The 20,024-nt window shown below is 42.8% G+C and overlaps 2 protein-coding genes across 9 annotated transcripts in view; one reads left to right on the top strand and one right to left on the bottom strand.

Annotated features, from left to right (window-relative positions):
* The window catches only part of FIP1L1 (factor interacting with PAPOLA and CPSF1), a 39,275-nt gene extending 36,510 nt beyond the window's left edge, over positions 1–2,765 (bottom strand). For 2 of the 5 annotated variants that reach the window (XM_021529439.3, XM_085577867.1), the window contains exons 1-2: positions 2,585–2,744; positions 1,862–1,901 (exon numbers count right to left, since the gene is read on the bottom strand). In XM_021529439.3, coding sequence (XP_021385114.1) covers positions 1,862–1,901; positions 2,585–2,666 — 122 coding nt within the window. In that variant the 5' untranslated portion in view covers positions 2,667–2,744. Of the gene's footprint in view, positions 1–1,861; positions 1,902–2,584 lie in introns of all 5 variants that reach the window. The other 3 variants (XM_021529601.3, XM_085577868.1, XM_021529522.3) reach the window with 3 other exon arrangements.
* Positions 2,766–4,998: 2,233 nt separating this feature from the next.
* SCFD2 (sec1 family domain containing 2) overlaps positions 4,999–20,024 on the top strand; it is a 188,979-nt gene continuing 173,953 nt past the window's right edge. For all 4 annotated transcript variants that reach the window (XM_085578609.1, XM_021555815.3, XM_085578608.1 and 1 more), the window contains exons 1-2: positions 4,999–5,763; positions 10,105–10,273. In XM_085578609.1, coding sequence (XP_085434735.1) covers positions 5,028–5,763; positions 10,105–10,273 — 905 coding nt within the window. In that variant the 5' untranslated portion in view covers positions 4,999–5,027. The remainder of the gene's footprint in view (positions 5,764–10,104; positions 10,274–20,024) is intronic.

The raw sequence follows: 20,024 nt of genomic DNA, 5'->3' as shown, positions 1-20,024 counted from the left end.
ACCATATGGAATAGTTACAATGCAATGATATTTTATCTGTAGATTGAGAACCATAAAATTTTTAAAACTACTGGTCCATCTAAAAGGATGAGTACTGTGACATCCATGCAAATGAGCTGTCTCACTGAGCCTATCTACAGCTGTTTCCTAGACAGTAATATTTTAATTTCCACAGTCCCATTAGCTGTTAGGATGCTGCATCACAAAAAGCAGAGTAAGCAGGGAGCCATCTAGAAACAATATTTTTTCACTGAAAAGGTTATTTCTGAAACAGAGTGTGCAATTGCCAATTTTCATTGAATAGAATGAATCTAACCCCATACTCTGTTGGCAACACACCCATTAGTGCTGCACACAATACAGCCCAGCTATTGCCTCAGGATTCCAGCTTGATCGTTTCACTTCATCACCTAGTAAAATGACAGGTACAGAACCTCAATAACACATCACCATTCCTGTATATACAAACAATGCCAAAACTGAGAGGCCAGAGACCACAACTTTTAACAGCTGAACTGTCCCCATACTTCCACAGTTCCAAACACAACTCCTAAGATGCATAAGTTAGTATTTTTTATGCTTTTTGTCCAAAACTATGCATTGCAAGACCAAAATGCCAAGCTAGACACTACTGACCAAAAACTGGAGTACACTGTTTCTAAAGATCATTTTGGCCTCCATGCAGGTAATTTTCCTAAGTAACAGTAGTAGTGACAAACACATTGGTCAAGAAAAGGTAACTGAACATAAGGAATGAACTGATATAAATAAAGCCCAAAAATGTAACAACTTCTTTGTTCTGGAAGAGAGAGGATTCAAGTCAAATGCAACAGAGGTCTAGAAACCCATTAAGTGAGATGGAAAAAGTGAAAGAAAACAACTCTGTTTCTTATACTACAGAAATAATGGGAATCAAATAATCACACCTAGTAGCTGCTTCACAATAATATCATATATAGTCATGTCATGGAGATCATTACTGCTTTGTCATTCTGTGCTTGTTAAAGTTGATACGAGCTCAAAAGAGCAACTGAGCAGGCTTATGAACAAGCAATCCACTAAGGCTAAGCAAATGCAAGAGTTCTTACTGAAAACATGGAAAACATCTATAGAAAATAACAATGCATGTTTTATATACTGATTTTCCCTTTATTTGATTCATATACTTTGACAATCAATAATTTCTGTATTTTACAAATTATGAGAATTTCCTTCATTCAGCATGAGTGACTGATTCCCTTTTCCAGTCAGTCCTCATTACTAATCTCCATTAACTTTGTTAGTTTTCAAGGGAGCATCTTTGTGCCTTCACACAGCTCTTTGCAACTCAAGCAGGCTCCCCTCAAATATTTCCAAAGCTTTCCTAAGTTTCTCTAAGTTTCTTTCAAATACTGTCTTACTAGTAAAAAAAACAACCTAAACTAACCCTGCTTTCACCTAAGCAGATCTGATCTGTACATCAAACTACCTGGTAATCTTCCACTGCTTCCTTGTATCCCTGTTTTTGCAACTACACTGAAAACTCTTCAGGAGAAAGAATATTTTTTAGTTGGTAAATTATCTCAAACAAGTCCTGATCCATCATTAAGACCACAAAGCACAATAATTAGACCTATTGGCATTTTGTAAGGGGTTACTGCTACATACAGTTAAAGTAACTTTCATACTTAACGGACCCAATTTCACAGGTATAGTCATTTCACAGAAAAGCAAAGTCCAAACATACTATCTTAAGGACATTTTTTAAGACACCAGAGCGTGTTCAGGTCCTACCAACTTTCAAGGAGCTGGGAAGAAGAATGTAGTGAACACATCTTTTGTGCAGTCATGCTACAGGGCTTTCATTTGTCAGGATACTCACCTAGATTTTTCTTCCTCTGGTCTCTCTGCTTCATTTTCATCTACCATAAGAGAAAAGAAACACAATACTTAAGAACAAAATCCCTAGGGTATCAACTGTAACAGATTATCTTGGCATGCAGAGTATTAGGTAAGTCTTCAGAGACATATTGACTATTGAGATATGTTGTTAACATTTCAACTGTGAAATCAGTCGAGTGCTCACAGTGCTCTGCACTGACAGGTCCACCACATGGACGAGGTTTAGTTTATATGTTTCATTAATATCTGAACGTAAAGATAGTCCCTAAAGTTGTACAAAAAGTTAATAAATTAAAAGTTAAGCCTCTTTCAGTATTTCAACGCCGGGAACTCGGGCAGGAGAGCATCAGGGAGGGCTCGGTGCCCGCAGGGATGCCTGTGGGGCAGGGACACCACGCGGGGCTCTCGCCGCTGAGGCCCGGCCCGCCTCGGCCTGCGCGGCCCGGGCTGAGGGCCTGCGGCACCGGCAGCGGAGACCGGGGAAGGGACGGGGCCGGGAGCCGTCGCCCCCGGGGCGGCTGGCCGGGAAGAGAGAGGGGCCTGAGCAGCCACGGGGGCGGCGGGACTGGGGAGCCTTGTTCAGCGGCCCGGCGAGGCGGCTCACGGCGCGGCCTGCGCACCCCGCGCGGCCCCCCCGCCGCGGCGGCACGGGCCGGCCCGCCGGGGAGGCGGGCTGGGCACGGGGGTCGGGGAAGGTCCGTACCGCCATAGAGCCACTCCTCCTCCTCGTCCCCGGCGGCCCCATCGGCGTCCGCCGACAACCGCTCCGCCTCGCCGGTAGACATGGCCGCCTCCCGCGGGACGCGCGGGCCCGGCGCCGGCAGCGCCTCCCTCCGCCGGCCGCCCCGCCGCGCCGCCCCCGGGCTCCCCGGCGCCTCGGCCCGCGGCCAGGCGCTGCGCGGGCGGGCGGCCGCGAACGCCCAGCGCGGCCTCTCGCGGAGGATCCGCCGCCGCCGCCGCCCGGCGCTTCCCCTCCCCCCGCGTGAGTGACACGCACAGGAAGCGGGCCCGGCCCGGCCCTGCGGCGCCCCGGGCACGGGCTGCGGGGGGCGGCCCGGCCGGCCCGGCCCCGCGACTGCCCTCCCCGCCGAGCCGCCCGGGCTCCGTCCGTGCGCGCCCACTCACCGCGGCCGGCCTGTCGCCGCTCTCCCGGGGCGCGCTGCGAGAGCCGCCTTCCCTTCCTCTCGCTGCCGTGTGCTCTCGGTGGTCCTTGTGCTCTCCTGCGTCCCTGGACGCCCGTCCGTCCCCATAGCAGGGATCACCGGCAGCATGGCCATCTCCTGAGAACATCCTCGCCTATCGCCAGAAGCAGGACTTGGCTAAACACACGTACGCTCCAGTGCCGTGCATCTGTGCATCTACTGGCGGCTGATGGCAGCTGCCGAGGGAGCGTAACCACGGGGTAAACACGCCGCTGCCTCTGCTAGTACTGTCCCTCGGCTCAGCAGCTATCCAAGCTGGACGTAGTATTTTAGGTTTTACAACTCTTCATAGATTTTTTTTTTTTCCTCCACAAATTTCCTGACTTTGTTTTTAGGTACAGTGAGAGTTTAACATTCATAGTATGCTGTGAGTCTTTCAACGTGTTTCTGTGTTCGAAGTGTTTCTATGAATTTCACTAATTCTGTTTTAGAAGCGGTGAGGAGTAGTGAGCCATTTTTCCTGGTGATTTGCTCACTTTACATCTGTGAATGCTAGACAACACCTGCAAGGTGCATTAGAAAGGTTAAGTACCAACAACTGTCCAAATAAGTTTCGACCAGATGTGTGTACAAATGGAGCTTGTGGTGTTTCAGGATGTATGTGAAAACTAAAACAGGGGTCTGCTTTTTCACAGCAGGTCAGTTTGGGAAAAATCAGACTAGAGGACTGTAACATAAACACAACTCACAGTGAGGGGATTTTATTTTAATTGCCTACAGAGAGAAGCTTATTTGAATGTTTCATATATGGCATGACATTTCACTGGAGTTCACAAGAACAACCAACCCACTCAAATTTATTTTTCACCCCCGCAAAATTAAATGTCTGAGTATTGTGGAACAGGTAATGAATTATGTGATGTAACTGGGTAGGTTTTCATCTTGCTATTTCATTTTTACACAAATAATTGTGGAGTCAGCAAAGGCATTTTTCACCACTGAGTCACTTATTTCTCATAAGACAAATGTGTATATGTAGTACCTCTTCATAGACATCGGTGTCTGAATTTTCATTCCTGTTATGTTTACTTTGCCACTTCACACAATAGTAGTTAACTAGCCCCCATCCTTAGTGTTCATTTCTCAAATCAAAATCGTCAAGAAGACTATTAACTTACATATTTATCTAGCATCATGAAGCTATATGCCCTATAGTTAAAATAACAGATTGGTGCTAGAAAGAAAGCACAAAGAAAGGGAAGAATGCATCTGAGTAGCAATATCAGTAGAGAACACTGAAAGGAAAGGATCTGATTTAATTACTGGAAATCTAGTGAATTCAGTGTTCCTCATGTTTTTCAGTGTCCTGAAACCATTTGAATCTGTAAGATAATTGAATCTGTAAGAGACCTAAGAACAGCAGTTAAGATGGAAGGTAAAGTAACTAAGTATTTTATCTCTTTATTAATGCTGATAATCCTGCTGTGTCAGAAAAGGTGCCTTCCTGGCTGTGCACCAAGGAGGCTGCCCAGCTGAATTCTATGTAGAGCACAGATTTGCAGGCGGGCCATCCATTTTCTGGGGAGAAGAAACTGTAGATGCTTGTTATGGCATTTTTTTTCTCGTTAGTTTTGAAACCGATTTCGAGATGATAGGCTTTTAAAGGGGGACATGGAATTAAAATAATTTGTCATACGTCTCTAACTGTACAGCGAAAAGTCGCATTTACTGAGCGAGAGTACTCCGTGTCGCCAGGTCATTCACCAAAGCACTTGCTAACCCTAGCACAGTGAGTACCCAAGAGCAGGGCAGGGGCAGCGATGAAGGTCCCTCCCGCCTCTGGGGTCCGGACACGCAGAGCGCCGTGGCAGCGGCCGTTCCCGCGGGAGCGGCCCGGCCCCCGCCGGCGCCCCGCCCCGCGCGCGCGGCCAGCCCGCGCCCGGCACGTCATCGCGCGGCGCCGGGGCGCGCCGGCACGTGCGGCGTGTTGTGGCTGTCAGCGCCATGGCGGCGCCGGAGGCGCTGCGGCAGCTCAGCCGCCGGGCCTGGGAGCCCGCGCTGGCCCGGGCGCGCCGCGCCGCCGTCCTCATGGACGCGCCCTCCGCCGAGGCGCTGCACTGGGCCGGCGGGGCGGGCGAGCTGCTGGCGGCCGGGGCGCTGGCTGTCAGCGCGTTGTCCGCCGAGGCGGCGGTGCCGGCGGGGGCGGCCCGCGTCGTGTTCGTGGTGAGCGGGACGCTGCGGGGCGGCGCGGCGGCCGCGGTGCGCGGCGTGCTGGAGCGGGGCGCCGTGCGGCACTGCTCCCTGGTGTGCGGCGACGAGGCGGACGGCGGCGCGGCGGCGGAGCTGGAGGAGACCTTGCGGCGGTGGATGGGCGAGGGCGGCCGCGCCGAGGTGGTGCTGCGCGGCCCGCCGCTCCTGGCGCCCGTCTCGGCGGAGCTCTGCCTGCTGCCCGCCCTGGCAGCGCTCCTCCCGCCGTTGCACGGCCCCGGCGGCCCCGGCCCCGCAGAGGTTGGACTGGGTGCGCTGCCCGCCGAGCTGCGGGCGGCGGTGCGGGCCCTGGTGGGTGAGCTCGACTCTCTCTTCACCGCCCTGGGCCTGCGGGAGGAGAGCTTCGCTGTGGGGGGCCTCAGCAGGGTCGTCGCCGCTGAGCTAGCAAGCTATGCCTCAGCCAGAAACAGGAGGAGGACAGCCACCAACAAGGCCTCTGTCATCTTCGTGGACAGGACGTTGGACCTCGCCGGTAAGAAATCCTCACCTGCTACGTGCTGTCATTCTACAGGGCCCATAACTGCCCCACCGGGAGGGTGGCAGATAGTAGGAACCCTGGTGACGTGGTGTTACCAAAAATCCATATTCCACTTTGTACCGTGTCCTCCCATGTGGATATAGCTCTAATTCTGGGTCGTTGGTGGGATTGCTCTTGAGATGTGGTCTGCTAAAATACGCTTGTTCAGTGGTTACCAGGCAGTGATGGTAGAACTCTGGGCTTCTCGTGAAGCTTGGAGAAACGTGGCTGGGTTCAAAGCAGTAGTTCCTGTAAGTTCCACATCATCCTGCTTCAGTAGGAAAACTCGGTGTTGCAGCATTCTGCTGGTGATGCCCAATGTTCTCCTTTCTGTTCCAAAACAGCTATTACCGTGGGGGATATGTCTATGATAAGCTTTTGTCCTGCTGTCAGTTTCATGCTTCCTGGATTTAAAAGCCATTGCTCTCAAGCATCTAGATCATCCATTACTCTTCTTACCCAGTTGTTTGGAAAAGTATTTTACAGGCTGCTTCCATGACCCCAAACTCTGTGCCATACCCCTAGTGCCAGGTGCATCCTTTCATGCAGAAATAGATTAAATGGTTTGGTTAAGTGGTGGTCCCTGGGGGTCAGTGACCCCAAAGTCATACTTAACCACCCAATGAACTGGTGCTGGTTTCCAAGTTAGGAGAAAAGTTGACATAACTGAGCTGATTACTCTCCTGTTCTTGGTTTGTGTTTAACATGATCTTACAGAATAAGCAGTGTTTGGTTCCATTCCACAGGCTAATGGTTTGAAGAGTAATTGTATTTAGCCACCAGGTATGCAAACAGTTCTTCATCTGGCAATACTGGGAGCATGTTTCATCCCATGGCCGTGATGGTTGCTTACACACCCTTGTATCCCAGTGGATTATAGAAATGAAGAGTAAGGCCGAAGGCTCTGCTGGAAATCTTAAAATTTGCTGCAAACTAGAAGCCTTAACTGTGCCTGTGTACCACCTTGAGGTGTGAAGGAAACGGTCTGCATATTTCAGACTCAGCCTTATGGATTGCTATGAAGTATCCAGTGAACCTATTTGTCACTCTTATCTTTATGTCTGTCTAGGCAGACATACATATGTCTCTGTGTAACCCTTAGCCATATCTATGTGCCTGAAAGTGTTTCAGTGCATATTGATATAGGAGTGTCTGCATTTGCTATCCCAGTCATACATACCTCCTGCTGGCATGCACAGGATGTGGGCCTGGTTTTGTTTGTAGTCAATAATTCAGGTCATAATTTTTTGCCACCACATGACATGTAGCAAGTACTTGGCACAAAGTTGCACCCCGCAGCTTGTCTGTTTCTGAATTGTCCTCCGTATTTCTTTTCCTCCCATAATTTTGCCATTGTGTACTCTTGAACTGCTGTAGGGTTCATAGCTATCAACAAGGTGCTAAAGAGCAGCTATGAATCCAGGTAGTTAATGCTATGCTGAGATTTGGAAGATTGCTCAGAAAACTGCAGGAGAGTGGACTTGGATAAGAAACCTTAAAATGAAATTATGAGAAGAGTGTTGGTTTGGGGTGGGAACAGGGAAAGGGTTTGTTTGTGCACTCAGATAGTGAGAAGAAATAAAAACAAGAAACAGAACCAGATGTGGGATGAGAGGGAGCTGCCTGACAAGGAGACTCTTGAGGAGGTATGACGAGAGATATTTGGTACCAGCTTAAACCTGGGAAGTGTGGAATCTCGTACTTCAGTAGGAGAAGGTTTTTTGGAGATAACATCAGGGCTGTAGTGAGCAGCATTGGAAGATATCAAAGCTCACAGAATAAGGGTGAGAAGTTACAGGATTTGTTTTTTTAAGATTCTATTCTCAGTACCCATAAATGAAATTAAGATCCTTGCATGCAACCATTTTTTTTTGTTACCAAAAATGCCTCCAGAATTCATTGGTAATTTCATTGAATTATTCCTATGGTTTGGATGTGATACTCATGCTATACAATGCAAACTGAAGGAAGAAAGATCTGGTGCATTTCAGAGGTAAAGCTGAATTTAGTGCCACACAATAAGATTTGTTTCATTGTTTTTTTAAAAACTGTACAGTAGACACTGTTGCTCATGAGAAGCTGCTGAGCAGTCTGTTGGCTGTCCTCAGAAGTGGTGAGTAGAGAGGATCAAAACTAGTCCCGTGCACCCTTCTAAAGTCAGTGCAGTTTGAAACTGAGTCTCTGTGATTTCTTGTCCTCATCTTGTGAAATTTTACAATCTTTTCAGGCTTGGTTAATTTATGCAGTTCAAGGTGACAATGACTTTTTAAACCTCTAGTAGATATTTTGTGATTGATTTGATGAGGCATGGCAAAGGCCAGTAGCACTGGTGGACCAGTGGAAACCTCCAAGAAGTAACAGTTGTGGGAAAGAGACAGAGGCTCTCACTTGTGTTCATAGAAGCAGCTTAAGTACTCTGAGTTTTCCCCCTGTGCCAAGAAGAAAGGAGGGATGTCAGTAATTAATGTGGGTTTATTTGCATTTGGAGTGTTTCTAGTTTAGCCAAATGTCTTGTCTAACTAAATGTTGCTCGAACGCAGCATGTGTGGAGAGACAGATGTTGCTTTCGGTACATGGGGTGGAGGTTCAGAAGATTACCGTGGGTTTTCCCTGTGCAACTTTGCAATTGTTGCAGTGTGCCTTACACCTGACTGAAATAGTAAGAACAATGCAGGGATTTTGGAGAGCAAGATGGTTTAGGAAGTCACAAAGGCAGCCCAGCTCATTCCGTCTGTATTTCACTGGTCTAACTCTGGCTGGGAATGGTAGAAAAGTAGGTGGCTGTTATTCTGAAATTGTTGCAGTTTTTGGTGAAACAAATGGGTAATAAATCAGCTGAGTGCTCAGATGTCCACGCTGCTGTACCACTCCGTACTGGACATATGTGCCTTCTTTGCTTTCTGTGGATAAAGGCATTGCCAGCACAGACTTTGGCTTCACTTTCCTTTTCCTTTTTCATCTTTGTTTCTCTTTTTGGCTTTTTTTTCATTATAGAAAAGTGGATAAACCATGGAAAACCATGGCTTACAGCCTGGATACCTGGCTGCTGTAGAATTGCTGGAGACAATCTTCTGCTTCTGCTATCCAAGAGCACTTAATAATCTGACCTTAGTAATGTACTTGATGTAAGGGCCTTGTTTGGATTTATGGAGCATGTGAAGCTAATTCAGCTGTTGAAACAGATACTCTGTCTTTGGAAATGGTGAAAACATAAGAGCAGATAGCTGCCACACAGATGGACTTAGAAGGAGTAGGACCATAACCTGAGAGAAATTTCTCCTGCCCCTCAGTGGTGCTTCAAAAGTTCCCGTTTTTCCATGGTTAAAGCTAGGAGAACAAAACTAAGCTCAGCACTACTGTCCAGCCCTGTGTTGATGGCTGAACCATAGCTTAAATGGCAGACTACAAATACCTTTAACTTGTTCCTGACCTAAAGGCAATAAAGTTTCTGGTCCCTCTGTCTTGACTTTTATCTGTAGCGTGTGTCATGTTTTTCTCCTTTGACTTGGCTCACAGCCCTAATATTTTTTAAGTTGGTTGTAGAGCCTGTGTTGAGAGTTCATGAATGGAAAGAAAAGCATGCGTGTTTGAAATCAGGAAAATTGAATAAACCATGCCAGCTGAAGTTCAGAGTTTCCCTTGGAATACAGTCAAATTGACATTTTATACTTTGTAACTTGGTTAGTTTAGTTATTTCATTTTTTTTCACCTGAGCTGCCCTCCGTTCATATAAAAGTGATATGATCTTGATTGTGGCATGCCATTGGTAATTGTTTATTTTAATATTAGGCTAGTCTGTCTAGGTAGCTATTTATGCAGCTTGTATATAGTCCTTTAAAGCACAGCCCTATTAGTTTATGTAGAAAAGTATAGCATGCATGTGAGTGTATATATAAATATTTGCTTGCTTTTTTAATAACCATTGCAAATATTATTTAACAACTTCCTTAGGCAAAGAAAACTGTTTTTCATGTCTAAGTGTAAAATCAGTGAATATCTAACTGCTGTAAAACTAGGTCTAATTTAGTAGTAATAGTAGTAGTAGTAATAGTGCATTTTAAATTAATTTTTCTGAAATATTTTAAGTCCTTTTAACTTTACACATTCTAGAAATTAATTTTACTTTTGTAGAAAAGTATTTTTGAAAAGCTAAATGTGGTTTTGGTGTTAGGAGTACCAGTGTCCTTCTCCCCAAAACATTATTTTCTTTTCAATTCCTTGTGTGTGTTTGTTTGTTTTTCTAGTAATGCAGCTGATAGTTCTTGTGTCTTTTTTTTTTTTTTCCGTTTTCCTCAGGAGCAGTCGGTCATCATGGTGACAATCTTGCAGAGAAGATTCTTTCTGTGCTTCCTAAACTTCCTGGCCACAAGACTGATGTAATGGTTAACATGGTGGAACTTACAGCACTGCAGACTACAGATGAAACTTGCGGTATTATAGCACCTGGCTGCTTAGCACAACCAAAGTAAACATTCTTTTCTTAATTCTTTTTTATTTTAAAATTTTTTTATTTTTTAATGTTGAATATGTTTGTTATCTCTCTGTGAAAAAATGAACAGAGAACAAGTCTTTAAAAAAAACAAAACAAAAGAAAACAGTCAAGCTTACAGCAAAACCCCATCTGGTCATAATTCTGCTGGAATGTAATAGTCTATATGTGTACATTAACTGAGTAGGCCAGATAAGACTTCCAAAAGTGGAAGAATCCCAAGACCTTTTAGATTTAGGTTGCTTAAATTGCTGTAGATTACTGTAGCAGAAATCAGTATAGATTAACACCAAGAATTATCCTTGTGAGGAGAATTTTTTCTCCTACATTTCTTTTTCTGCCTAAGTAATAGGTCATGCAAACAGGTAGGTCTCAGTGGTGACTTTCTTTTCCCTTAAGCTTCTTTATAAAGTTAGCTGGATGGTGAATTTTTGTTAGAGTACCCGTTAATTTAAGGTTATATCCCTGTTTTCAAACACAGTACCTGTGGAGAAAGGATAATAAGGCACAAATTCGGGTGTACAGACAGCTTCAGGGGGCTTGATTTTTGCTTAAACAAGAACAACCAAAAAGCAGTAACTTCAGGCAGTTGTACTTAAGCCATGTATAATGTGTAGCTATGATACAAGTGGAGCTATGTTACAAGTAACATGCATCAAATTTGATGTTTCACTTTCTAAATTTAGTTGTCCAAACCAAAACTGTCCTGGAGCTTCTGTTACTATGCAAAAACAAGGAAACATACCAGGTGCTGGTTTCACTCCACAAGAAAAGTTTTTCTTAGCAGTGCTTTAGAAATTTATACAGTGCAAAGGAGATGAAAAGTTCTTTCTCTTTTACTGTAATGGTCTCCTCATATATTAGAAAATGGTTTTTCGAGATGGGCTATTTAGTATAGTTTATATTCTTCTCTTTTGACTTGTTTTGTGATTTTACACCTGCACTATATCCTTTTTCTTCCCTTCCCCCCAACAAAGATTTCACAGATTTCTACCATTAGCAGCATATGGTCTTTATTTTCTGAGAGCCTCCAGATCCTTTGTCACCTTCCATCTCTCACATGTGCTGTAACTGGGTCGAGTTTCTGGGTTTTGCATTGCATAACTCTTCCATAGAAGTTGGAGGAGAAATGTTTCCTTATAGAGGTGCACTCAGTTGTAACTTGCTGCCAGGGTGACTAGCTTAAGTAAAATTTGTTCTGGTTTGCTTCTCACTGTCTGCTTTCCTGCTGATTCCTAAAGTAGAAGTGAAATGTCCTTAAAGACCTCTGTACACAGTAAAATGAAGAGGTCATTGTCCATAGTAGAACTTTGTGGTAGCTTTTTGTGCTAACTTTGAGTAGCTGCTAGAAATAAAGAAAATCCTGTCAGTGTAGACTAGGAAAAAAAAAAGATATTTACTGCCCTAAGATTATTGACCTGTGCTACCACTCTATTATTCTCACATTATTGACATTGAGGAGACTAAAGGTAGTGCTGGTATGCCTTCCCATGGCTAAATTATTACTTCAGTCATGTATTCGTGTTTTTAGTGACAGCTGACGGAGTTTTACTACGTTCTAAGGTGCCTAGTAGTATATATACACATCCATGCTTGTTTGCCTATTTGCTGGCTAATGGGAAGGTGCTCTCTGGTAATAGTAGATAGTTTAAACATATTTTGCAGTTTCATATGGACACAGCTGCTTAAAGAACAGCAGGATTTGTCTACGAGATGCAAGTGTGGCGAAGTTGGATGACAGCAGCTTATACCTGGGACCAAAGCAGTGGTGCCATTAACACACTGGTCTATAACAGCTTATCCAAAATACCCTCCCTCTGCAAACTCATGGTACAGAATCTGTTAACACTGAAAAATTTTGGGAACAGATCAGGCAAATATTTTAAACAGTCTTAATCTTGCCTTGTAGCACAGCAAAAGGAAAAGATGACTTTTGAAAATCTCTCTTGTTATCACTGTTCAGAAGAGTGAAGTTGTGGGCCTTAGAAGAGTCTCCAAACTGCAAGTGACAGTGTGATGTTCAACTTGTTTTTTGCTTCTTCTTCAATTATATAATGATCAGGAATAGTTCCTGGTTTAAAATAGGCACTTCCAAACTAGCTTAAGACAGTTGATGAAGAGTGCTTGAAACCATAACAGTAGCTAAAGGTGGTACTTTCCATTCTCTTCAACAGGACTATTTTCAGTGTTCACTTATAAATGCTAACATTATTCATCTTTGCTAGTGTAAAATGATTGTTTTTCTGAAGCAAAAAATGAAATGGATTAAAAATTCCCACCAGTAGGTTTCTGTGTCAATTCCATAAGAAATTCCTTAGGATGCTCTCAATTCCTCATCAACTTGGTTGTTGCCCTTGGTAGCTGGCTTAGAAGTGTTTCTTATAATTGAAAACTTAAGTCTTCATTTGTATTTGTAAATGGTGCATGGCAAGGAGTGTTCCTCTGCTTGTATATTTTCTGTTTACTCTGGTGAGTGAAAGTGCCAGCCATTTCCCCAGAGACAAGACCAGTGACTTCAGTTACACCCAAATGAAATGTTGGGGGCTCTTTCACATGAAATTTTTTGATCTGACTGTGGCATTTCAGACTCACATATTCAGAATATTTTTTAAATGTTTTCATTGTTTTCTCTCAAGTAATATTTGAGCATGCTGTAGTAAGGGAAGAGAGACAGTCTGGTCCTTGCATACAGCTTGCTATATTTAACTTCTCTTATGGCATGCCACTCCAGCAGAAACATCTGGGCTCAGTTACAGAGTTAGCAAACAGAATTAATGAATAATTTATGGTTGGTGTGGTGAAATAAAGCAGGGCTCTTTTCTCAAATCTAAGGAAATAATGGGCTTCTTTAAAGATTTAGATGAAAATGTAAATGCCATATGCTGCTTGAGTTACTGTACTTTGAAGGTGCTCTCTTTGTGAGGGAGGGAATTTCTTAAAAAAAAACCAAACTATTTTACAGTTCTTGATTTTTTTTTTAGTTTTATTAGCCTGAAAAATCTCATGGAGTAATTGTTTGCCCTACTGTAGTCACTGATATATTGCTGTTCAGTGTGGATGATAGTAATATTCTTTCAGAATTGTGTCAAAATATTTTATTCATTTTTATATACAGATGGATGTACATAACAGAAGGGAAACAGTTCACAGGTATTTAGCTAAAGACATCCACTCTTGATGAGAACTGCTGGTGTCTGGTTCAGAAAAGTAGTAGCCACCCTGTCCTTTCTAATAGATGATGCATAATAGAAATGAAATTGTAGTGAAAGCTTAGTGATAGGAGTGAATTGAAAAAATTGATTGCAGTTCTCTTGCTAGTCTTTGTATTTTGAAAACCCATACAGTGTTTTTGAAGAAATTCTTCCAAATGTCAGATTCTGATTTTAAGCATGCATATAGTACTTCTTAGGTGTTGGCTGTTTGGATGAACATCAAGCTCTGTGTGTTTGTGAGCAATCCATCCTGTACATTTTATAACATTTTGGCCACATTGTTTCTCAAAACACTCATCTTGTGTTTTGGAGATCTTTTTTTAGCATGTTGAAGTGTCTTGCTGTCAGTAATTAGTTTATTTTGATGGAGGCTTATCTTTTCTGCCTCTTGTGAGCTGGGAGCTGAGGTGCATGAAGCCTCCGTGGCTCCCTAAAACCCAAATGAGGGTTCAGGTGCCTGAATCCTGGTTACAGGCCTGTGGTGTGTGAGAAGTAAAGATTTATGTACACTGTGGTCTACCAAAGGAATATCTGTTTACTCTTTTTACAATATGCTGTTTTATTAGCCAGGAATACTTTTGATATGCTCTCCTATTTTTTGAATAGATTGAATATTTAATTTGCTTATGCACATTTCAAGGACTTGCTGAACAGAGGTTTCTTGCTTGTTTTTCCACTCTTGCTTCCTTTCTCCAATGTTTGAAGTTTATGGGCTTCTTAGAATTCAGTATGGTGTTAAAATCTTTTTAAAAAGTCCAGATTTTAATTTAAAACATATATGTATTTAATGCAATATGCAAAGAACCACTGGACTCTTGCAGCAAACATTTTTCCATAAAGATGAAATACTTCAATGTAACATTGTTCATATCTGGGCTGCTATGCCTAAAGCAATTCAATAGGCAATAGAGGTGAGCTGTCTGGGCTTTTGACAGAGCAGGTGGAGCCTCTAAATCATCTGTATTTGAACTGGGGGGAGAAATAACAAGTTGAGAGTGAAGTGACCATGTTGATGGGTGTGATGCAGAAATCATTTTTATGCAGGCCAGATGTTTGAGAAACAGCACCCACAAACATCTTTCTTTAAGTCTTTTATTAAGAGTGGAAAGGTAGGTGTGCTGGGGGAATGAGTTAGAAATTGGGACATTCCTGGAGATGGAATGATAAAATTTCATTGTCTCATGTTAGTGGCGGTTGAAAATACATACTTCTCCCAATCAGTCTTAGTTCTGAAGTTGTTATTCACATTTTGGACTTATCAGTACTTTTTACAAATACTACAAGTTGGATGGAGAAGAAAGCTCTGTTCCAGCTGCATCTCTGCATTTGTGTGTGATGTGATGATTCAGTGCTCCTCTGGTACTGGTGGAGCCTAAAGAAGGCCATTAGGCCATGAGGTGAGGGGACTTGTATTCCAGTCCTGATTCTGCTTTCAGCTTGCAGCATGATCTCAAGCAGGTTGCTTAATTCCTTTCTGCCTCTGATTCCTCTTTTGTCCTTGTCCAAGGAACTTGTTTTCTAAACCAGTAAAACAGGGAGTTTCATAACATACAAGTTTGCATACTGAAGGCAGAAAAATCCTAGGGATTCTGATCTCTGGGGGTACAAGTAACAGTGCAGATGGGTACAAGGGGAGTTAAGGTGTCAGGACTATTGAGCACAGAATCTCCATTTGTGCTTTCTTTGGTACTGTGTCCTTCCCACTCCTACTCACAGTGCTGTGTTGCCCTGGGGAGGAAAGACAGTTTTGAGTTGTATTCACTTGGCCCCTTTTCCTGGGAACTGATGGAACAGCAGTTCCAGTGATCTCTGTGTAACACACACTGCAGTATTCTTTGAACAGTCACATGTATTATGTCAGTTTCAAATGAAATATTTTTTTGTGTGTGTGTGTATGGCAAAGAAAAGGGCAACAAGGAATAAAACTGAAGAGGAGTATAAAGTCTCCCTTTAACCTGGAAAATAGACTTTTTTTGAATAGTTGATTTTATTCTCTTGAGGTTTTTTTAATTGTTTGTTTTTTTTTTTAATCAGGGAACAAGCATCTGAAGAAAATTGGTGTTTTGTTTTCTTTTTCTTGGATGTTTTTGGTATTTTTAGTCTTTAAAAATATTTCCTTTACATCAGCTGTAGATATTAATTAGGAATAAAATCACAACTTTTTTTTTTTGCATGCATACATTTTTAGAAGCTTATAATGAGAAGGTAATTTGGGACAGTGTTATTCGAATGAGCTTGAAATTTATGGCACAAATACAAGTAATTTTCCTTTCTGGAATGTTACTGTTAAAGAGGAAACATTACTATTGCAGTAAGAAAATCCAGATGTCATGATTGTATTGCTTCATATCCACTGCGAGTCTTGCAGAGCAGAAAGGGTAACCCAAAACAAAGGCTGATGAGGCTCCTTTAGACGGAGAGAGTCAGCTTTGTGCTACAAACTGCTTTTGGATCTGTCCCGCTATGTTAGTGGTGGCTCAGCAGCAGCGGGGTGCTCCCTGCCCATCCCTGCTGCTGGGGGCATTTCTCCAGCTTTTCTGTTGCTGGACACTTCCCCCTGCTGGAGGCTGCACGCTCCTGCTCTCCTGTCTCTGCTGAACTCTGCTCCTAAAGATTGTTTGAAACCTAAACTCAACGCCCCCAAGATAAAAAAGAACCGCAAACCAACCCAAAAGAAGCCACCACCCATGGTACAGCTGTTTCCTTTCTCCCTTTCTGAACAAGATGAGCAGCACTTTCGGGATAGAAGGAAGTTTTAACTGAGAATTTATGAAAAGCAACCGTCCCATTGCATTAAATAAAACTCTGAAACTTTCTTTCACCAGTGACAGGCAAAATTACAGCCTAGTCCTGTGCTCCCAGGACTCATGTTGTGCCCCTAAGGGTCCATTTTCAGGGAGATGAATTGTGCTTTAGAGGGTTTTTATGTTGGTATCTTTTGCCTTTCAGCAGTCCAAGCAGGAGGTGCTTCACAGAGTGGCAGATTGGGCTGTAGGAATGCCCCAACACAGCATTCCTTCCTCTCTTCCCCCATGCTCCTGGACTGGCAGCCTTCCTGATCACCACTTTAGTGTACTCATACAGGCTTAGAGCACAGTTCTGAATCAAGGCCTATTTAGTTTCCTTGTTGTTTGAAATTTCTCAGGGTATCTTCTTGTTGGAAATAAGAGCCCGGGCTGGATCAGCTTCTGGGGTTTGTCAGTCAAGACAAGCTTTCCAGGAGGTTCTTTCTGCTCAGTTTCAAACCAGCCAGAATCAAATGAACGTAATTGACTGTTGTCACAGGATGAGATGAATAAGCTGATAAGATTTATTATATTTTACAATAAATGTGTATATTTACCCAGATCCTTTCAACATGGGACCTCACTGAAATGGAAAAAATGAAGGGGTGAGAGGGCTGTGCTGAGAGTGGAAAATTCTGGACAGAGGTCAGGACCTCCAGCTTGCCTGTGCTATGTAACATACAGTGTTTTTAGAAGACCTTGCTGCCACTCTGCAAAACCCCAATTTGCCGCAGTAGTGAATCTGTTGAGGGAGGCAGCAGAGGAATCTCACAAGGGTTCTTTGTCCAACCATCCTCCTTCTAAAAGGTGTCACATTTTTGTCAATTGTCTGTTATGACAGGTCTCAGAGGCCTTAGAAGCTGTCTTCTAGATAAGAGGAAGTTTGAAGCTTATTTTCCTTGAGATAATGAATCGAGCTGACAGGCTCTTGGCATCAGCAGAGTGGCTCTTCCTTATCTATGCCTCTCAGCCCACAAAAAGGACTTCTGGGGGCTGTGAGAAGCTGGACTGCTCAAGACTTCTTTCTTGTACTTTGAGAACCTCTAACTGCCCTCTTTGTCTAGTCTACCCAAGCTTAGTAATGAAACTGTTCAGCTGGAATTTAGACTGTTTTTCCTGGACCCTCTGACATTATCATAGCAGTCCTCAAGAGTACAAGGATCAAGAGTTTTGATATGGTGTTGCCTGTAGAATGAGTTTGGTGACAATGGTAAAATCAGAACTCTTCATGCTTAATTTTTTGAAGACATTTTTAGTTCTGAAGAAGAAAGACTCCCAGTATTTATATTATTCTCCATATTCTCTCCCTCTATTTGAGTTCTGCCATTAAGTCCCAAGTTTTTGATTTTCCTTTATCCATGGAAAGACAATGAATCTTACCCTGAAGTTGTCCAGCCATCAGCATGTCTGAGTACTTGCATCTTCACCTGATTATCAGAGCAAGGTAACTTAATGCCAGTAAAGAAATTCAGTGAGTACAGCCCCTCAGATAGTTTGTCATCTAGCTGTTCCTTTGTTACCATTGTGCTCTGTTCTGCAGGCTCATTCCTTGCAAGATATAAAGAAGGACAAATCTCTTTCTGATGACCTATCAGAAAGAGTAAGTACTGTCTGTACTCAGGACAGAAATAGAAGATCTTTATGTTGCATAAAAGCAGTGATTTTTTTGTCTCTCTGTATCATTTCTTTTTAAGCTGACAACACTTTCTTATTTCCTTAATGTTTTTGTTTGTTAACTTTGTGAGTTTCTTTTTTCCCCTGTGTAAGTTTGCAAAGTGCTTTTTTCTTGGTGTGGCCACAGTGCCTTTTTTTGCAGATGTATTCAGAGTTTAATAGTAGCATAAAGACTGTGTCTGTTTAAGTAGACTTTATGATTCTCTCAAGTGAGCTCTGATCTTTCTTGTGTTGTAGTACAATCTCCTGGAGACTATTGCTTTGGCTGATGTTGTGAGATTTTTGTAAGACTAGCTCTTACTCTGTTTGGCCATCTGCCTTCAAGTTTGCCTCCTCAATGACCTCAACAGCGAGGTTTTAAAATGCAGTGATATGCATTGGCCTTACTACATACTGCAGAATTACTCATTTGCTGTTCAACCATAGTGCCAGAACAGAGAGTGACTGAGTGACCTGGAGGGGTGTTTTCATTTATCATTTTTATACTATAAAGTAAGCCTGCTGTATCTTACAATAGAGAGAAATGTACTGTAATAGAGTGATGAGAAGAACAAATGACAGCTGCTCATTTGGATGACAAAGTAATGTTTGGGAAGGAAACAGTATTATCTGTTGGCAACTGGTCTGATTGCAAGTTTTGACTATTTGATTTGGGTTATTTCATGATTTCAGACTTAATATGAACCAGGAATCAAAGATTACACAGGCTTAAATTTATGTGAAGTCAACTATTTTCTTGTCAGAACTTGAAGATGCTTTTACTTTGAAAAGCAGATGGAATCTTGCACAAAGAAATACTCTGGTTTTATACATACATAAACAACTATTGATTTTAATTTAATTGAGCCAGAAATCCAACATTCTTTTCTGCTATTTAGGATGGCTAAGCAATATTTAGCATGGCTTCTGTTATTTAGATGGCAGATCTTTGGAATCTAATTCATGATCCCTAGGTCTAGTGTTTACCTGTGTGTGTGTGATTTTTCCAGAAGTGTATTTAGGGGATGCTGAAATGGCTATCTCTGCTTTATAATATAATTGTTCACAGTTTCAAAAGTAGTTTTGAATATTGACCAAGCCAAGCCAGTTCTTATGCCCTGATGAACTGCAACCCCCAAGCAGACCTTCTGCACGTTCTGGATGACTGTACTTCACCAAGTACCACTTAGTTTCCATAGATTGTGAGTATATTTTTTAAAATTATCTTTAACTGGGAAAGATTTCCAGCCTCTGTGGGAGAGAAAAAGCTTTATGACCTTACCTAATTCTCTGCACAACTCTACTACTTATTTAAATAAGTAACAAGAAAAAGATATCCATATCAGGTCATTTTCACTAACTGGAAACAGCCACAGAACACAAGCTGAATGTATACACTGCATGTGACTGCTTAAGCTCCAGTTACCCCTTAAAAGAAAGGGAAATTAACCCCAACAGAAAAAGCTGCAGTTCTTTTTGATTATAGGAATGGGTCGTAGCTTCAGACTTTCTTTGACAGGTCAGAAAACACCATCAATGGGACACTTGGTTTGGTGGTAAGGAGGATATGTGGAGGAGGAGGGAATTAGATGGCACCAAATGATTATAGAAGCCCGTTTTAGGAGGAGGATGCAGAGTTAATGTTGAATGACTACAACAAACAACCAAAAATCCAGAGATGTTGGATTAGGACAAAATTCTGCTCTCATCACTCATTCTGTGGCAGGCAGAAGTGTATCAGGAAGGGGTTGTGAGAAGATACCCAGAACACCAGGTAAATATATACAATGTGGACAGAAGTCCTTTACTATTTCTCATGACACATCAGTCTGAGTATGGAAATGGTTATAAAAATGAAAGCCTGAGGCTGGAGCTTTATTCTTTCTGAATAGCTGTCAGTTTGGTTTTGAAGGCTGGAATTGTCCATATTAGGTTTGCATGAGATCTGAGGAAGCTAGGGCTCTAGGTTTGCTTTGAAACTATGACAAATATGCTACTTTGAACTAAGAGAGGCGAATAATGAAGATATGCAGGATTCAGCCCTTAAGTTGATCTAAGTTTCTCCAACATGCTAGC

Source organism: Lonchura striata, chromosome 4, assembly GCF_050655825.1.
Source record: "Lonchura striata isolate lonStrDom1 chromosome 4, ASM5065582v1, whole genome shotgun sequence".
Lineage (NCBI taxonomy): Eukaryota > Metazoa > Chordata > Aves > Passeriformes > Estrildidae > Lonchura > Lonchura striata.
This window is presented reverse-complemented; position numbering and strand designations above follow the sequence as displayed.